At 48.7% G+C, this 19,767-nt stretch overlaps 5 protein-coding genes across 5 annotated transcripts; 3 read left to right on the top strand and 2 right to left on the bottom strand.

Moving 5' to 3' along the window:
• Window positions 1-707: 707 nt before the first annotated feature.
• faa4 (long-chain fatty acid-CoA ligase FAA1) lies at window positions 708-3,064 on the top strand (the record flags this gene model as incomplete). The annotated part of the gene is made up of 5 exons (XM_035504856.1): window positions 708-1,162; window positions 1,234-1,259; window positions 1,323-1,718; window positions 1,778-2,922; window positions 2,975-3,064. The coding sequence occupies 5 exons, from the start codon at window positions 708-710 to the stop codon at window positions 3,062-3,064; spliced, it is 2,112 nt and encodes a 703-aa protein (XP_035360749.1).
• Window positions 3,065-4,592: 1,528 nt separating this feature from the next.
• AtWU_09751 (uncharacterized protein) lies at window positions 4,593-4,867 on the top strand (the record flags this gene model as incomplete). The annotated part of the gene is made up of 2 exons (XM_035504857.1): window positions 4,593-4,606; window positions 4,675-4,867. The coding sequence occupies 2 exons, from the start codon at window positions 4,593-4,595 to the stop codon at window positions 4,865-4,867; spliced, it is 207 nt and encodes a 68-aa protein (XP_035360750.1).
• Window positions 4,868-5,418: 551 nt separating this feature from the next.
• On the top strand, window positions 5,419-5,848 carry AtWU_09752 (uncharacterized protein; the record flags this gene model as incomplete). The annotated part of the gene is made up of 2 exons (XM_035504858.1): window positions 5,419-5,440; window positions 5,517-5,848. 2 exons carry the CDS (start codon window positions 5,419-5,421, stop codon window positions 5,846-5,848), a joined length of 354 nt encoding a protein of 117 aa, XP_035360751.1.
• A 3,771-nt stretch (window positions 5,849-9,619) lies between these two features.
• On the bottom strand, window positions 9,620-13,129 carry AtWU_09753 (NDT80 / PhoG like DNA-binding family protein; the record flags this gene model as incomplete). Its single annotated transcript, XM_035504859.1, has 5 exons — window positions 9,620-11,270; window positions 11,343-11,439; window positions 11,518-11,570; window positions 12,394-12,619; window positions 13,120-13,129. 5 exons carry the CDS (start codon window positions 13,127-13,129, stop codon window positions 9,620-9,622), a joined length of 2,037 nt encoding a protein of 678 aa, XP_035360752.1.
• A 151-nt stretch (window positions 13,130-13,280) lies between these two features.
• AtWU_09754 (uncharacterized protein) lies at window positions 13,281-14,008 on the bottom strand (the record flags this gene model as incomplete). The annotated part of the gene is made up of 4 exons (XM_035504860.1): window positions 13,281-13,355; window positions 13,415-13,474; window positions 13,537-13,627; window positions 13,908-14,008. 4 exons carry the CDS (start codon window positions 14,006-14,008, stop codon window positions 13,281-13,283), a joined length of 327 nt encoding a protein of 108 aa, XP_035360753.1.
• Between the last annotated feature and the right edge of the window lie 5,759 nt (window positions 14,009-19,767).

Genomic DNA, 19,767 nt, shown 5'->3' on the forward strand with positions numbered 1-19,767 from the left:
AGAGCGGAGAAATCAGTCGACTAGCCAGTAAAACCAGATCATATCATAGAACCAAGGAACACGATGTGCAGGGGAAGAAGAAGGATCGCAAAAAGGGACTTTGACCCATCCGTCATTGTAACCGGAGGTGGCGGACGAGCCAGAGGAAGCAACTTAACTGGGGGGACCGCCTTGACCTCCCGTCCAGCCACAACAAATACTCTCTCTCGCTCTGACTTCATTTCCGATCTGCAGCTTCATCTTCTCCTCTTCTGGTGCTGCTGCTACTTCTCCTCCTCCACTACCTCCTCCTCTTCTCCAGCTTCCCTTCCTATTTCCCCCTCTTCTTCTCTCCCCTTTTTAACCCCATCTCATTCGGGTCCCTTACCATCTACCGCCCGTATTTTCTCCCCGCAATATCTCCCGCCTTGGAAGGCTTCTTGTCTTTCTTGCTAAAGGCTCCACCTGCAACCTCATCCCCCCCCGGTTTGCAGTCCGTCAGTGTGGTTCTGCACTCCCGTAAGTCTTTTGAGTTCTGCGCTCCGTCCCTCTTCCTCCGGTTCCCGTCTCTCTGTGCTGTTGCTTTTTCCATTGCCGTATTCGTTCAGACCGAACCTAAATTCTCCAACATCGACTGACCACCACACCCCATTCTTTGTTGGACAGACCAAGTCCCCTACAGATCTTGTCTTCCCGTTCCCTCCATCTAGAAATCCTGTCCCACCAAGATGCCGATGTCCAAGAAGGAGCTCCAGGAGCTTCGCATCCAACCGCGCATGTACAAGAAGCCTCCGTTCTCCGTAGAGGCTCCTGGATACGAGCCGGTTGAGGGCGAGACCATTCCTCGTCGACTGCCCGCCGCCAAGAATGGCCTCATCCTTCGCCCGGCTGAGGATGTCGGAACTACCTACGATGTCTTCCGCCGCTCCGCGCGTGTTTACGGCAATGCGAAGGCCGTCGGAACTCGTCACTTGGTCAAGACCCATGTCGAGAACAAGAAGGTCAAGAAGGTCGTCGATGGTGTCGAGAAGGAGGTCGACAAGCAGTGGACCTACTTTGAGATGAGTGGCTACACCTACAAGAGCTTTGTCGAATACGAGAAGCTGGCCCTGGAGCTCGGCTGTGGATTGCGAAAGCTCGGTTTGGAGAAGCCCGACAAGATCCACCTTTACGGCGCAACTAGGTGAGTCTGCAGTTGAGCTTTACCGAAGTACATGAGGAATGCTGACGTTGCGTCTTTTTCTTATTCCGCAGTGCACATTGGCTGGCCATGTCACACGGTTTGTGCCCAAACATCTACCTTGGCTCATTGGTCGGCAACTAATCGCAATCCTTGTGAACAGGTTCCGCATCTCAGTCCCTGACCATTGTCACCGCATATGATACCCTGGGTGAGGAGGGATTGAAGCACTCTTTGGTCCAGACATCCAGTGCCGCCATCTTCTGCGATCCCGTTCTCATCCCCTCCCTGGCCAACGTTCTGAAGGATGTCAAGTCCATCAAGCACGTCATCTACAACACCGACCAGGAGCCCAAGAAGGAGCACCTGGACCGTCTCAAGTCCGAGTATGACTACCTGAACGTCATGAGTCTCGAGGAGCTGCGGAAGTTGGGTGAAGAGAACCCCGTGGATCCCGTCCCCCCGGCTCCTGAAGACCTTTGCTGTATCATGTACACCTCTGGTTCTACCGGCCCCCCGAAGGGTGTCTCCCTGACACATGCGAACGTTATCGCCGCAAGTAAGTTGTTATTCGGAATGTCTTTGGCTAGTCGCCGCTAACGCCAACTTCCTACCTAGCTGCCGGTATCCACGAGATTGTCGGCCCTTACATCGGTCCCTCGGATGCTCTCCTCACCTACCTCCCCCAAGCGCACATTCTGGAATTCATGTTCGAGAACCTCTGTCTCTTCTGGGGTGGTACCATGGGTTACGGCAACCCTCGCACCTTGTCGGACGCTTCCATGCGCAACTGCAAGGGTGATATCCGCGAATTCAAGCCCACCATCCTGGTCGGTGTTCCGGCTGTGTGGGAGTCCGTGAAGAAGGGTGTGCTCAACAACCTGAACAAGAACAACTTCCTCATCAAGAGCATCTTCTGGGGTGCCATGTCTGCCAAGAACTTCCTCATGACTGCTGGATTCCCCGGCGCTGATACGGGAGCCTGGTTCCTGGACTCCGTGGCCTTCCGCAAGCTCAAGGAGGCTACTGGTGGCCGGCTACGGATTATGATGAACGGCGGTGGTCCGGTCTCCAAGGACACGCAAAAGTTCCTGTCCATGGCCGTTGCCCCCATGATCAGCGGCTACGGTCTGACCGAAACCTCCGCCATGGGTGCCCTGAACGACCCGATGGCCTGGAACCCTGACGCGCTCGGTGAAATCCCCGCCTCTATCGAGGTCAAGCTGGTTGATTTCCCGGATGCAGGCTACTTTACGAAGAACACTCCCCCTCAGGGAGAAATCTACATTCGTGGAGGCAGTGTCAGCAGCAACTACTGGCAGAACGAGGAGGAGACCAAGGAGGCCTACACCGATGATGGATGGTTCAAGACTGGTGACATCGGCGAGTTCGACCACCTTGGCCATCTCAAGATCATCGACCGCAAGAAGAACCTCGTCAAGACTCTCAACGGTGAATACATTGCTCTGGAGAAGCTCGAGTCTATCTATCGCTCTTCCCCCGTGGTCGGCAACATCTGCGTCTACGCCGCCCAAGATCAGGACAAGCCCGTTGCTATCATTGTCCCTGTCGAAGCCACCCTGAAGAAGTTGGCCAACGACAACGGTATCGAGGGTGACTCTTTGGAGTCTCTCGTCCACAACGAGAAGCTGAAGTCTATTGTCCTCAAGCAGCTCCAGACCGCTGGTAAGGCCGGTGGTCTGAAGGGTATTGAGATCATCAACGGTGTCGTCCTGTCCGACGAGGAGTGGACCCCTCAGAACGTAAGTTTTACATCTCTTCGCTTCCATTGCACGGTATACTAATGAATGACAGGGCTTCATGACCGCCGCTCAAAAGCTCCAGCGCAAGAAGATCCTCAACCGCTTCCAGGAGGACATTGACCGTGCCTACGGCAAGAAATAAAAACACCACCGATTATAACTCAAGTCCGCGACAGCGAACAACTCATCTCATCTCGATCAGCCGCATATCTTATGCCTGCTTAATTAGTATATCCTCTATATCCCTCAGCAACTGTTCTGTTCGGCTCGCATGATTTTTTGATCCTGCTAATTTCGTTTTCTCTTCGACTTCTGTTGTTCTATGATATACATGTATCATGTTCTCTCCTTTCTTCGTGTGTGTATGTCTCCGCTTAGCTAACTCTCGATGTGATACTCACTCATCCCGGTGTGTCTATGCCATATAAAATTCATCAATTTTCATTCAACTCTACCTCGTTCGTAAGTTACCAGTAGCAGCTATATGAAGCAGACAAAAAAAATGCCCCAAATCGAGATGCAACCACTCAATAGATCGATAGATGGATATGTCCTAGCTTCATCCCCTATTCATACTATCTCTCTCTCTCTCTCTCTCTCTCTCTCTCTCTCTCTCTCTCTCTCTCTCTCTCTCTCTCTCTCTCTCTCTCTCTACCCCTTTCCTTATCTCTCGACACTAACCTAGTCCCTGTAATAGTTTCGCTAAAGTCATTACTACTAGTTTACCATCGAAAGTAAAAAAGTAAATAAGATAGTTACTATCTACTGTATACTCAAGCTAAGTGTGGGATGACTCGTACCATACATAAGTAGTATCATCTAACTATCTCTTCTCCTAAATGGAATAATCCACAACCCACATTTGATATGAAGATAGTATAAAGTCCCTATCTATCTATCTATCTGCTATATAGCATTTACCTGCAGGTAGATGTACTATTGAGAGTCCATTTAATGGATACTAGTACTGGTGTTAATAGCCAAGTTTCAGTTTCACGTAAGATGATAGATAGTATAGGTAGATAGCTAGCTAGCTAGATAGATAGATATCACAGAGCGAGTAATATTTTGTACTAAGTACTGGTAGACTACATAGCGTTAGTAGATAGCTGCTGCAACGCATGAGTCAATTGATTTTACTATTGAATATATGTTAATGGGTTATCATTATATATGATATGATTCATGATCTACTATTTCACTAATTTCATGACTAGTAGGTAGGTAGTATTAATTTGCTGAGGAAATTGCTATGTAGAATTGATCTAGAGGATCTAAGTATGATATACGTCTCATTGCCGAAATCTTAATTTCTATCTTGAGTGATATACATGCAGTGCATGCTTCTTGTGATGGGTAATATGTCAGATCAATTCTTCTTCTCTTTTCTGATGTGTCTGAAAGAGGGGGAAGATGATACAGGTCATTTCGTTAATTCGATGGTTCCTGGCGCTATATTGACTGGGACGTAATAGGAAGGCGGAATTGAACGCCATTTGACTAAACCGTATCGAGACTAGTTGGTATTCCAAGTTACTGCCGACGAGAGCTCGATTCGCAACCTTTCCGGACTGCAAAAGAACAATTGAGTGGAACTACCTTACTTACCTGGTGCCTGATTACATTCTTAACGTCCGTTTCTCGTATACTTACCTTTCTTGCTTACAAGGATGTCTTTCTGGAGGTGGGTGGTCTATTACAAATCTAATGAGGAAATGGCTTTACGCTGACTGGGAGATACGCACCACACAGCTCATATCGGTCCCTCTCGCCCAAAACGAGAGCTCTATTCGGAATCGGCGTGATGGCCTGGGCGTCGATTGGGCTTTGGGCTTCGCCGCAAGTGGAAAATGCTATGGGTATGGCGCCTACCAAGGAGGAACAGGAGGAGTTGGATCGGAAACTGGCTGTCCGGATATCGAGAGTCGAGAAAGATGTAAAGTAGATGATGCAGATGGAGGCGGGTACTCTCGGCTACGGTAATGGGGTTGGGGGTCTGGGTTGAGACGTCAGCAGCCCAACTTTTGGTTATCGCAGATGCAGTCCGCCTTGACCGGTTACTTTGAAACACCAATGGGCGTCGTTCACATGTTCTTGCGAGTTGAAGCTGGGGACGGGAATAGGCCAGAATAAAAATAGGCAGAAGCAGATAGGCGGCATTTGAGTCAGAAGGAGAGTTAGGCGAGTTGCAGCAGGAAGCAGGAAATGAGGGAGGGGGAGCAGATGCTCATTTCTTGTCGTGTGTCTAGCCTTGTCAGAAGTTTGTTGGCGGGACACAACATCCGGAGGCCGTTTCGTGGAACAGAATTTTCATGCATGCAATGTCGGGAGAAGTCTTGAGACGACTAGCTGACGAGCCCATGAAGAACCCAGAGAGTTGCGCTGGCAGTTAGCCGATGCTTGTAGGGGTCGAAGCAAGCAATTGAGCGAGTAAAGGGCGAAAGAAGGAAATGAGACAATTTCCACACAGCTCAGCGCAGGGTGATGTGACAGGGTATGATCTACGGAAAGAAAAAAGGTTTGTCTGGGACAGTATCTTCACCAGCTCGTAAAGGGGGCTGGCCATAAAAGACCAATGTTGACACGAAAAACAGCCTTGTCAGCACTCGACAGGGGGCCTCGCATGGCTGGTAGACTTTCTCTTTCCAGGGATTACAATCGACACTGGGACCATGGTCTCAGGTTCCGAGCAGAATCCAACGGAGTGAGATCAGCGACCCAGGATCATTTGACGTACAGACGAACATGGGGTCCCTATTGGACTCAGATACTGCTCGGCTATTGCATGCAAGACTCCGAAGGCTCCAATCTGCGACATCAACTGCTCCAGGAAGATGGGTGGGGCGGGTTGCATCCCATCGACTCGCCCGTGGGAAGAGTAGGGGGCGCGCATGGAAGTGGCAGCGACTGGAGTCCTGGCCGTTGAAAAGGGCAAGTCGACAAGTTTCATACATTGCGTTGGGCGCTGACGTTGGTGCGGTGAAACTGACGCAGATTGGATGCAACGGTTGCACAACGATCCGGAGAGTTGTCCAAAGGGACATTGCGGCGTTCTCGTTGGCCGCCCTCTACCAGACCGTACTTCTGTCGGTCAAAATTACCAGGCCTTCTGTGGCTTGCAAGGCTTGGGCCCCATCAGTTTTGCCCGGGTCATTCACCCCCTCCCTTGTACGACGTGCATGGTGGGCCATTCTAGGGAAGCCAATATTGCCTCAGCAATGCTTGGAGTATTTGGTAGCCATCGGGGACCCCGCCTGCGGGCATTACAGAGGTTGGAAACCACTGGAAAGGTGAAGCGTGTCCGGTTGGTGTGAGATGGTTTATCATTGCTTTGGTTCTGCATAGTCTATTGGGACGGACAATAATTCCACGCTGCCGAAATCTGTTGGGGGGTGGGGGCTGCTGCTTATGGCGCCTGGATGGTCGACGGAAGGAGACATGTTGTGTAGTATGGATTAAATGATTCTCGCGTTTCTTTTTCCCGATGAGATGGATGCAGATGCATCACTAGAGAGAGTGAGAGAGATAAGGTCCGGCAGATTAGAATTTATCGGGTCCGAAAGTACGGCGATGGTGTAGTCCTTGCAGGCTGATATTCAGACCAAAGGGAAAACAAGTGTCGGGTCAGGATGACTCCGGAACGTGCCGAGAAGCCCAAGGGTTTGGAAGGAGTGGCTCAACCAGACAGACGCGCCCGTCAGCGCTTGGAGCGAGTGGTCATCCCGCATGGAGATGGAGTTGTACCCGAAGGCTTGGAGGCTGGATATCCTGGATAGTACCCAGTAGGCTAGCTACACTTGCCGCCGCGATGGGGAGCATCGATGGGAGGCGCTAAAAGGGGAGAGAGCATGCACGCTCACTAACGAGATTTAATCAGCGGCCTAATGTATGCCCGGTCGATCATGGAACGCATTGGTGGGATGATCGTCGCGTTAGTTGCATCTTCCTTTTGACGTCGCTCGAGTGCCGTCACCTGCAGCCATGGAAGGACCAGGGACTTCTGACGTGGGGGGCGACAATATGGGGCCCAAGGGAAAAAAGGCGGGAAGCAACAGAGAGACATGGATGAGATGAGATGTGATGTTGAGGTGGACACCGGCTGATGAGGTTCGCAGGAAGAGCCATGCTCAGGGGACAATTACCTACTCTACCCGGGGCACCTTGGCGTGCTGTATGTATAGATAGTAGTGGATGAACTGGCTACCAAGCTAGCAAGTCAGGAGTGAGCTCACCTAATAGATCGATAGGTAGATAGTTAGTTTGTGACTAGGCAGTAGTCAAGAGCAGGAGCTAGTCAGTTAGTCTGCTGTCTAGTGAGGAGGAGTAGTGAGAAAGACAGACAGACAGACAGACAAGCAGCCAGGATGGTGCCGGTGAGGCGGAAAAAGGATCCCCTTTCCCTTCCGGCATATCGACAACAAAGGAAAAGCCGCGGGAAAAAGGAGAAGGAGTGATTGGCCCTATCTTCTTTCCCTTTTCTCTCTCCATTGCTTCTAGCATGGGTGTCTGTTATTGCAGTCTATTATTCTTTGGTTCTTCATTCATTCCTGCTGAGTTTGGCAACGTAAGTGGGCGGGAGGAAGTACAGGAGAGGGAGTACTATGTGAGTTTCTGGAGTAGTAAGTATGTATGGAGCAACCAGCAACCAGCAAGTGGAAGTAGAAGTAAGTAAGTGTGTGTTGGTTGATTTGGTTTCGGGCAAGCGCGTCTGTACGGTAAGTTGGTAGTACGTATCAGTAGTTACCGAGAGTAACTCCACCCCCAGGAAATCTTTCCCCGTAAACTAGAAAATTAAAAAAACTAAACTAAAAACTAAAACTAACCGTAAACTAAACGATCGATTCCCATCCATCGATCTTCCGTCACAACAATCATCCACCCACTAACTACTAGTAACTTACTTACTACCACAAACTAGTAGTAGTGTATGTACCTATCGGGCATGTCTGCCACCAAATTACTTACTGGGAATTAACCCCCACCCCCCTCCTCAATGGCTGTCGGTGACCGACCGCCAAACTCGGCAACAACAAATGAAAGGATGGGGCTTCGGTCCCTTCGTCGATCTTCCCTCGTCATCTGGCCTGAGATCCGGGCGGCTCGGGGTCGTTAATGGCTTGTTCTCTCTGTCTCTCACTCTCCCTCTCACACACCTCCCCTAACCACCACCACCACCACCACCACCAATTCCCTCCTCACACAGCTTCCCCCCCACCCTCCCTGATCCTCTCCCTGACCTCCATTCAAATAGGTAAATACATGTCCTTGGGTTTACCGCGGAATTTGCCACGGCTGTGAGCTAGAAGCATGATGATGATCATCTACTAATCTTGGTACTATCGATCATCTATCAATTACGGCATACTGCATAACTAGAAGTCTCGGATCTCAATCCGTTGTCCCTTATCCGGCTCCCCTCCCTCTCTCTCACACACACTCTCTCTTCCCCTCTCTTTCATTGATTCATTGGCAATTCATGTTATCTGTACGTTCAATTCCTATTTAGGAATGATATGAGAGATCCGCTTCGTTGGGTTTCTTCGTACCCTTCCATATTGCTTTTTCCGTGCATGGGATTCTGGTTCTGGTTTCAAGACACCCCCCCCTCTCCGCATGCAGCGAACAGGGTTAGTTAGTTGAGATTGGATTGACTTGACAGCGGCATACCTGGCTGGACCAAGTAGGGCAGCATATCGGAGAAAATTCTACCCCGGCAGTAACCAATTATTACCCCCTCCTGGCGAACTATAATCCTTCTCCCTGGCAGGCTGGGTCTCGCATGCGAATTATTACTATCTTCGTTCGCCGGTTTCTCGAATGGTCCTGAAATTCTCCACTATGCGAGAGACACTCGGTTTTAGCCTTACTGTTGGTTCGTAATTCTAAAACGAAGTTTCTTTAGTAGTTTGTTTTAGCATCAAAATATTAATAAGTCCAAAATCATAGTAAATAGTATTTATGTTTTCTTTTTCGCCTTTCTGGAAAAAGGAAAATTCAACTCTCGTCTACATGTAGAAACTCAGATATTTTGGGCCCCGTCTGTTGTAAACGGGGAATGGAAGTAATGCATCATCCCTTTGGTCCTTCCGGAGGCAGCATCAATAGGGGGTTGCGATGGGAGGGGGAGGAGAGAGAAGGAAATTGACAGGCTGGAGACAAGAAAGAAAAAAAATAAGTGGGGCGAAGGAAAAGCAAAGGGAATGAAACAAGCCCCGGTGCACAAGGATCCCAAAAGGGGTTGTCACCGTGGTAATGCAATTTCAACTTTCTTTCAACATGGGAGAGAGGGCAGGTCAGCTCAGCTTCGCAGTCTATAAGCACGCATAAGTCATCGGATGTCCGTCGAATGCAACCAACGCATTTCGGCAAACGTAGGGTGAGGCGCTCGGGACAGAAGAACTTCATCTGGGGCAAATCTTTTCTGCTTCATGAACAGGTAATATGAGAAACTGGAAGGAAAGCTTTCCAAAAGCGTCTGGATCACGAAGAGAGAGAATAGGAGGAAAGGAAGTAAGAAAAGATATAAGAAAAAAATAAGTAGGGAAATAAAAGAGATGACAAAAAGATAATAGAAACTAGAGAATGTAAACATAAGTGAGAAAAGGAAAAGACAACGACGGACACACACACATAACACAAGAGATGTGCATGAAAAGTTCGCAAGGGTTGAGATGGTAAGGAAAATTCCAGAGACCTGCTAAGCGCACAGACTTTGGGAGTTGGTAAATCGACCATAAGAGCTCCCATCAGCGGTGCGAGTCGAATAGACGGGGTCAAAGCCACTACTACTAGAGTGCTGGTACAGGTGAGAAGCTAGCCGAGGGGGTTGTTTCAGGTAATGCGGAGGTTCATGCTGATCATTATTCGTCACCATAGAGACCATCGACTCAAATGGTTGGGGAAATGCATGGCCGGTCTCTTCGCTGGTTTTGGATACGGATTCGTACTCGAATGAGGGATGTGGATGGCGGTAATGGCTTGCCGGCTTTCGGTTGTTCATAACGCTATAGTTAGAGTCCTGATAGGTATCCATGCTGGACGAGCTTTTCATCGAGTCCATCGGATCCATAGTGTTATCATTCATGAGTCCAATATCAAACGCCGATGACGAGGATGACGATATGTGTGGACTCTCGCTTAGCGGTGACTGGTCTGGCGCGGTCATTTGATGGTAATCTGTTCGACCGTAATGTGGCCCACCGCGCTGAGAAGAGTCGTACGGCATGAGGGCCAAGTGAGACCGTGCACCTGCTCCTAATCCTGGGGGGAGGACAGCCCCTCCACTTCCATCACCGGAGCCACCGCTCCCTCCATCGGGGCCCATGCTGGTCGAACTATCGCGGCGGCCGTCTTTGTAATGGCCCGGGGAGCGACCCCGGACTACCATTGGATGCGAAAGTCGCCTGGCAATTCTGACCCATTGGGTATCGGTACCTGGAACCGAACTGGCGACCTCAGCATAGAGCTCAACGACTAGGTTATAGTACTGCTGCTGGGCTCGCCGTTTTCCATTGTTCGCCGTTGCCTTCTGGAACTGAATTCGCTCAAACGTGTGCTGGGTTGGCGGCTGTGAAGGCTGGCTCGCTCCTGGGTAACCACCGAAATCCAGCGATAACCCAGCCGACTGTGAGGCCAACGAAAACCCATGCTGGCTGCTGTTTGGTGATGCTCCATGACCCAGAACCAAGGGCGTAGGTTGAGAGGGTTGCAATATGACCTTTCCCGGTTTTCTTTCCGATTGCTTGTCCCGTTTGGGGGTGTGTTGAACCAATTCCCGAACTTCCCCGACTTGTTGGTTCACTACGGCGGAAATTGACATGGCAAATCTTGTAATGCGTTCTGGCCCATGCTCCGACAATTTCACGTATAGTGGAGCGTTTGACCACGGCTGCAACGTAAACGAACATGAGACTGAGAAATAATTGCGTCTATAGCACGTCCACTTGTCATCGACCTGGAAGAAACCCTTATGTATCTTGGCTTGTATCTCAGGAGTGATGGTTTGAGCTCCGGAGACGACCGGTTGAATCACCATAGTTTCGCCAAAAGGAGGAGCATCGGCAACTGGCTGGGGCAAACGTTGCTGGACGGCGTCCATCAACATAGTCCCCGACCCAATATACACGCTCGAAGGTCGATCCATAGTGCCCTCGATGACACCTCGAGGGGTTGTTCCAAAGGGTGTGATCCTATTGATTTCCCCAAGACCTGTCAAAGGTCCTTGGAACGGTCCTCGATGGAGTGTGTATGCTCCCGGATACCCATCATTTCGCCCCATAATGGAGGTACTTCCAGAGACGCTTGTCCCCTGCGATTGCAGACTGGGTGACATGTTGGCGGGCGGCTGACTGTACAGGTCCCAAAGTTTTCTTATCAATCGGTGCATGTCAACAAAGAACCAAAGATTGAGACACACTTACAGTGGGGGCACCCGATGGGATCTGTAATCCGACATTCTATCGTATGACATTCCTGAAGAATGTGTATACAGTGAGTTCGATGAAGGAGAGAATGTTTCTGTGAAGCACCGCACCATATTGATGTAAGGCGCATGTTAGCCGATGACAGGGAACCGAGAGATAAAGGGAAACGAACCAGAGCATGTGTCAGTAGGGCTCATGAGAATGGAGGTAGGAGACGTCGGAAAGCTAGAAGAACAGACCCAGGTCAGTAAGTTGTTGCATCTGCTGGGTTATTGCCGAAAATAATCGTCGAGGATGACAGCAGAAGGAAAACAAGATATAGAACGCTTGGATCCCAACGCATCACGACCATACGGCATGTATAAATGAACCAGCGACGAGCTGTGCGGCCATCATTTGCGAGAGGATATGCTAAAGATTCGGTAATGCGACCAGGGAGCAGCAGGTAGACGCATGCAAGCAGCAGTTTGGTATAGACCATTGAGGACGGCACTTTGACATAAAAAAAAAAAATAAGGAAGTAGGAATAAAATGAAATTCAAAAAGAAAGAAGGGAGCAGTGACGAAAATGGATGATGAGAAATAGGCGCTCAACACGGAAAAGAATGGAAAAAGGAAAAGGGAAAAAAGAAAAAAAAGGGAAACAACATCAAAAAAGGAAAATAAGAAATGAAAATGAAATAAAGCCACTCAACACCCCCCCAGACCTAAAGTGACTGAATTTGAAATATTCAGGAATAATCAAGATTGCCATCAACATCATTATTATCAACAGCACACGACAAAATCATGTTGATAATAATTAAGGGTGGGGGGTAGGAGGCGGAAAAAAAAAAAAAAAAAAGGAAAAAGAATAATAGAAAAGGAATAGCAATAATAATCATAATTATAATAATAATAAGAGCAAAAATAATAAAGAATAATAAATCAATCGAGGGCGTTGGGCCAACTATTCAGGTTGTTCGGACTAGAAGGGAGAAGCTGTGACTAGTGGCTGCAAGCGGGCCAAGTGGAGCACAAGGGCAGTCCGAATTGAAAGACAACTTACGGTACCTCCTGCATCGCAGGCTGCTGTGTGTTGTATCGCAGGCCGTTGGTAGCTGGTATTGACACTGGCTGCGCCAGCGGGTGGCCAACAGCACCGCCCCTTCGGGTATTTTCCTCTTCATCCATGGAAAAGCCTGTCGAACTCGAAAATGGTCGTGATGTCCCTGTATAGTCCCCGTCGGTGTTTATCGGGCCGTCCAGTGGAAAGGTGCTTTGCAGAAGCGTTGCTAAGAAAGAGCTCATGATTAGATCGCATTGCCAGGTCCCATTCGGTAGCGAGTAGATCCACAGCGCAATACTGGAGAGAAGAAAAAACAGAATTGGATGACGAGAATATCATAGGGATGCACCAAGAACAATGCGAGGAAATAAGGAAGCCGGAAGGAACGAAAAAGAAAGGACACAAATTATCTGATCAGCCCGGTATGAAATAGGGACCCCCATCCCTGTCGACCAAGGAAGCAGTATTTCCTGATGTCATTATAATACCAGAGGAACGGAGCGCCTGAAATGGTGTAACCGAGTAGAAGAGCTTGAGATGCGAAAAGGAAGAAATAAACGTCACCCCGGATGTAGATCGCCTGTCAGAAGCAAATCGCAACTGGGTCACGAGTGCAAAGCCCGCTCCTCAAATCGTATCTTGGAAAGACTGGCGGTAATAAAGAAAACCATACCCGTGACAAAAACCCAGTTCCCAACGGTACTAACAAGAAATGAGCCCACTTACAGTGATTCATTTGCAACCTTGCGACAGTCAACTAGCAAACTGCCGTTAAAACGAATTTCAAGACAAGGTAGATCAGTAAATCAGGGTATCTTGGCTTAGCAAGCTAGACGCAGGAGACCGATTCGCGTCTGGGACCCTTGGAATCAACGCAAACTAAAGCACTAAAAGTACGCCCGGCGAGCGCTAGGCTTGGGCGGCGCCCAACAGGGGTACGCTAGAAGCTGAAAAGGCGATAGCTAGCGAAAGGTGTTAGTGAAGTATCCTGTTGGTCTTACAACCGCGCGCCTCGACATACACTATCGCTCTTATTCGGAGGTATTAGAAATGGCGAGATCCCTGGTATAGCGACGCGATTCTATAACACCGTCAGTGACTCAACCAACCGCTGAAAGGAAATCAACACAGGAGATTATGGACCTTTCCAAATCCCCGAGGATGACAAAGGTCGACTAGTGCTCGAAGTAAATCTGCTTCGAAGATATTGTGGCTGATCAGATATTCGATCCCACTGAGGTAGACGACATGTTCATGTAAAAGGGGCGACAGAGAGGGGCGAACGGAACTAATCTGGGGAAGAAAAGAAGAGCCAAACAAAAAAGGAAATTCCGTGGATTTAGAAAGGGAAAGAAAAAAAAAAAAAAGAAAACATAGAAGCATCCGTAGATGATTGTGCTCAGCGTTCCATGTTCGCCACGGCAGCCATGACGGAAAGGATCTCTCAACGGCTTGCTAGGTAAATCTTACAATAGAGGCAGAATGTATCAAGTGCTGTCAAGGCATAAGCTTACCCACACCACGGTGCAGTAATCGGTGGTAAGTGGCTTGGCTGAACAAAAGATGTAGGGCTTAGAACAATAACCATGGAAGGATCAAGTGGTAGCCGAAGCATTTCAGACAACGGAATAGTGATGGGAGCACTCAACAAGGCACAAGAAGAAGAAAGAAAGCAATGAATGTGGATGGAGTCAGAAGGAAGACAAGGACAGGGAGAAGATAGAGATGCATGTGCCATAGAGTTATTGTTGGTGCAGAATCCTGAATTTTATAAGTGGAATAGACTCACATGTATCAATTGGCAGATGACGAGCAAGTTGAGTCAAGAATGAGGAAGGTTATTTTGCATCTATCACTGCAGCTTCCAATTTTGAGATGCAACCCTATATGTATGTATATCGGTTATCTCAATGTTCCGCTTGTCCACGTCAAGGAGATAACTATTGGGCTCAGGGCTCCAATTTGGCCTCTCGGTGGATTAATCAGGAATTTTGACAAAGAAATTGGAGAATTGAGTCGCAGAGGACTGTTAGCCGCCGTGCAGGACGAGCAGTTGACTGGTAAAAATTCCCTGGACCGGTAGTCGAGGGATCTGGTCGCTTGATATCTGTTTCCCGGTGTTGGATGAAAAACCACTTCCTTCATGTCATGGTATTTTCTCCTGCCCACACCAACACGACGCCCACTTTCTCCGCTGTCTACCTAGCCTGGCCCCTTTACGGTGACCAATGAGCGATCCTGGTAAGATGCGGCGGAAATGTCTGCAGAAGCTCGTTGTGCACAAGCCCTGGGAGCTTCAGGTTGCCAATTTAAGCTTGAAAGCGAATACCACTTTCGCCACGAGTTTGCTGTTGAGTTTAGTCGAGGCCAGGGTCAAAGACATTTGTTGTTTCCGATCCATGACTGAACAGAAGAAAAAGAAAAGAAACGGACTACAATGCGTGCTGCCTTTGGGATACGCTTGCGCGAATAGAAAAGGCGCTCTTTTGTTTTTCTTCCGTTTTCCATTTTCGTCCCTTCGGCACACTCCCCCCTCCCCCATTTATTTCCCAGAAAACAATATGCTTCACCTTTTTTTTTTTTTTTTTCTTTCTTTTCTTTTTATTGTTAATTTTTCTTCTTATTTCATTTTCTCTCTATTTGGATTTTTTTTTAATTGTATTAGTGGGTGGAGTGAGCAATTGCCTTCCTGGCTGATAATGGGTGTATCAACTAAAATGGCGCGAAAGGGATAAAAAAGAGTTTGGGACCCTGTCGAAACCGTTGGAGAGACACGGCATTCGTTGAAATCCATGTTACATCCCCATGGTCCACGTCTAGGCAGATTTCAAGGCTGCACAAACTCAAGAGCAGAATGGAGACCAACTTGGACATGGTTCAGCTGGCGGCGTGATTGGTGAACTGTCCATACTCCATACAGAACATCACCGGCAAAGTCAGCTGTCCTTAGTGTGAACACCCGGCGAACGGCAAAGTGCAGCAAAACAAATTAGAATGGTGCTAGAACGGATTAGTAGCGACGATCATCACTCCGGGAATCGTGCAGACCCCAGTCGCATGATGGAGACTGTTGATAACTACTGAGCTTGGGCAGATGCAGACAACCAATAGCTTTCAAGGCCATTGACGAACGGTCGATGTACTCCGTAAAAAATTGTACAGTCCCAGACAGGGGCCTGTGGACCCAAAAAAAGAATCCATGTTCTAGGCATGAGCTCCGGCCTTGGATGCTCTCAAGAGGATCTCGGGTGCTTGAGGCACGAGCAGCAGTAGCTCTTGCATGAATGAGAGATCAGGCGATCGACATGTTCGATCCAACGGTTGTTTTATTTCATTATTGTCAATTTAGTTTTATTTTTTTATATTTTTCTTTCTTGTTACCGTATGGTGGTTTGTTCACTCACCGACATGGGCTTGAACAATTTGGAAACGACTCGAATCCAAAATGCGGCCGATACAAAGAGCAGTGTGTAGTCATGACCCGCCCCATACACACTAATCGGTTGGAACTTTTGGCTGTACTAGTAATAGTTAGGGAATATGCTCCAGCAACAATAATACCTTCTTCCAGTCACACCACCCTTGCCAGTACGGAGAAAGTAACATTTGCTGTACGGAGCACACGGCAATGTTTTCTAGAATCGAGAAGAGGCACTGATTGGTGAGAGGGCAAAGGAGACCGCCGAACCTGAAGCGGGAAAAAATACTTAGTAGGTTAAGTAGTGGTCTCTGGTATCCCAGCCAGTGGGGGTGGGCGTAAGTGTCTTCTTTCTCGCTTCTTTTCTTTTTCTTTCCTTAATTTTAATTAGTTTTGTGTTTTCCCCTTTTCCTTTTTCCTCTTATTTTCTGGCATCTTTTCCTTATCCGGTGAAGGATTATTATGTGGCTGCATGATCATCCAGGCTCGCAGGAAGCTAGTTGGTTGAGATGTGATATGCACCGTGCTGAAAAAAGTAGCCAAGGATGTATAATTGGTGGAGACCAAGTGCTGGGGTTTTAATTGAGAGCCATTTGTTGGAGGCCTGTATAAGGAAGGGTATGGGGTCCCTAATGGAGGGAGGGCGAATGTCGTGCAGGATGTGTCCGCGGGATGCGGCGCGAATCCCATAGTAACCTTGAACCAGGGGGGGCGAGAGACGGAGGTTGCATTTCAAGCCAGGGTAAGCCCCATTAGCCCGTTGAATGGAGCCTGTCGGCGGGTTGAAGTCCAAGGGTAGGGCGTCAAAGACCCATGAGATTCAAATTTCTCACTAGAAAGGACATTGCTGATCGGTCATGATGAATGAGATGATGATGATATCGACAAAGGGGCGAATTTTCTCCTGAAAGATCAGAAACAGTGAAAAGACAGTCCTCGAACTGGATCCTTTTCCAGATGGTAAACATCTTGGGAATTTGTTTGTGGAGTTGCTTGTTTTCCCTGCTTTTTCTTTCCCCTTTGAATTTCGTGCGCCTGGTTCGGCGGAGACACACCAAAACATGAATCGGGATCCGCATCGTGACGCTAAACCCAACCCGACCGAAGGCACGTGCCCCGCATGGGGTCATCCCCAAAGAGTATAGCGGCATACCTGCATGGACCTTCTTCTTACAACAACAATTCAGCCTTCGACCATCCACCCCGTTATCGTCCCTGTCCTTGTCTCCTCCATCCCATCCATCCATTTCTTTTTTGATTTATATATTTAATTGTTATGGTATTCAACTGACTAGTAGCCTTGCCGTTGGCACCGTCAGAAAAAACCTTGTTCAGGCAACGGTCCTCGTCATGGCCTTTCGTCTATTATTGGCATGTCCAGATAGATGCCCTCCACGATGGCCGCCTACACAATAGCAAAAGTTTATTGCTTGCTGTCTTGGCCGCCATTCACAGCTCGATCTAGAGTCCACTAATACCCGTGGGGACTGATTAGCGAATCACAGAGTATCATCTTATGGAGACACAGTTACCGTGACTCGTGGGAAGCAAGCCTACTCCTACTCCGAAGAAACCTTTCTCCACTACCGATGTCCGTAGTGAGTAAACTTCTTTAACTAATTCCTTTTTCTTTGTCTCAACTGGCCCCAGCCTTTCCTTGGTTAAGAGAGGCCCGTCCGCCCGGAAACCCGTCCATATTAGAGTTCGAACAAGGTCCCATTCAAGACCGTGGCTTCTAGCCTATCCGGGAATGTGTTGGACCTGTCCTAGGGTTGCCCGTGCTAACATTTTGTGCAGATGGAGTACTTCCGATTGACTCGCATCTTCAGTGTTCCAGGAGCAATAGCTGCGATACGCTCTTCTCTTCACCTGCTGACTTTTTCTACCCGCACTGGTGGTGGCTGATACCCTCTGCGGACGGCACTCCTGTACGACAGTCAAATAATTACCTTTATAAGCCATAATCGAGCTAAGGGACAGCCATGGCATGCTCTCATCTGCAACTGGCCGATATTACGGTTTGGACCATCAAGATAGTCCGCACATCGGTTGTCATGCCAATCAAGGCAGCTGAGCTCATCTAGAGTCCAGAACAATCGGCTTTAATTTCCGGGACCCCCTAATGTTCCCACGTTTGAATGAGTCCTTGGCAGGCTTTTAGTGCCCCAGCTTCAGCTGCCCGACGAAGTGTGATTTCCACTTTACATCTGGCCCCATTTATTCAATTATTTTTAACGGACCATCATATCGAGAAGATGATCTCGACAAGGTCAACCGCTTCCCTCATGCTAATGTACAGGTACAGGATAAACCTGATAGATACGATCGTTCTTGGCGTCCCAAAGCACAAGCGGTCCAATATATTCTCATGAACTACTATAATGGGAGCACAAATATCACTGCAACGCGTGTCATAGCCGATAACTTGCGCTAAAAACGCTGTAGCCTCGGACCCGAAAGTATTGGATGCGGTCTGCATAGACTCTGGTCAGCCACTTGTACGATTTCCCAATTGCCATCAACTAGGATTCTTTGTCAAGGCAGGGTCAGGTGTAGTCTTGTTGTAAGGCACCCTTTGCTTGGTGAGTATAGCTCTCTTTGGTCTTGCCACCACCTGTAGTGAAAGGACGGCCTCCGGCCACTTTCTGCTTTATTGATATTGCCCTGCACCTTGTCAGCTACAAGGGCTTTCGTTTCTAATTTCCGCAATATGACTCTTTCTCACCAATTGCAATATGCATCTGGTTGTTCGACAAAGCGCGCTATAACTACGAATAGGCCTGCAACTTTTTCTTTGGGCGCGCCCGCAAGCCGGCGCATCTTTACTACATCCATCCTGTCTGTGCAACTTCTTAGGCTATTAGTCAGTCGATCAATTGTCTATGCTGATGTCTATCATCGGTGCATAGTACAGCCCGGTTTCAATATTGATGCGAGTGGTGCTGGGATACACTGAATAGTGACGCCCTATCTTTCCCGATCCCTTTTGCCAGTCCATGGCGGTAAGGCTTTACAGGTAAGCTGTATACTCTTCTCAGGTCATGACTGACGTGTTCCTAGCCTCAGTAGTATCCCCTGTTATGCAGCGTACGGAGAGCGGCACGAATAAATCTAGCAACGAAAAAGAACCGAGAAAGTCGCCGGTGGCTGCGAGGCATATACCTGCATGGAGTCTGATGATGGACCAGTCATAAAACCCGATGCGCCAAAGAAAACGAGATGAAGGGCGGCCGTCATGCCTGATTGAGCGGTAGTGGCAATGGTGACGTTGATGGAGCTTTAGCCAACGGACTGGCATGTCCAAGTGCACGAGGACACAGAGCGGGCAGTGGGATCCCATCTGCCAGTCTTGTACGCTCTTCGAGTCGCACAGAATGAAGCCAGAGGGTCTGTCTCAGAGCCAAGAAAGGCTAGTTTCAGGACTTGCTGGATACGTCCCCCCAACGATACACAAAACCATTGTTAACAACTTCCCGTTCCATACCCGTTTTCATGCAATGTAACCAGCCATCTGGACACACAGCACCATTCACAATCCTTCCGAGCAGCGAATACTCCGGGCTGTGAACGAAGATTACACGAAACCGAATTGATTTGATTGAATATCGAAAGCCACTGGCCTGGCGCCACGCTCTGAATAGTCCCGTGCATCCACTCGTATGCTGGAAGATGTCCTCTGTGGCCCGGGGGTCATGGCGGCTCGATATCGATCTCACATCTGGTCATGCTCTCCATACAAGGCGGAATCGTCTACTCGAGAAGTGCGTCGTCCCGCTTGCCATGCCGATTTACTTCCCTAGATAGACATACATGCAGAGCTGCCTTGCCGATGACACTCATGACGAAGCTCATGCAAACACAGTATCAGCCAGCAGCCTTCCACCTTTACCGAACGACAACACAGCCTCCCTTCGCAATTGTCATGACCAATATCTCAGCATCCCCGGCGTTCATAG

Source organism: Aspergillus tubingensis (genome assembly GCF_013340325.1).
Source record: "Aspergillus tubingensis WU-2223L DNA, scaffold_11, whole genome shotgun sequence".
In the NCBI taxonomy this organism is placed as follows: Eukaryota; Fungi; Ascomycota; class Eurotiomycetes; order Eurotiales; family Aspergillaceae; genus Aspergillus; species Aspergillus tubingensis.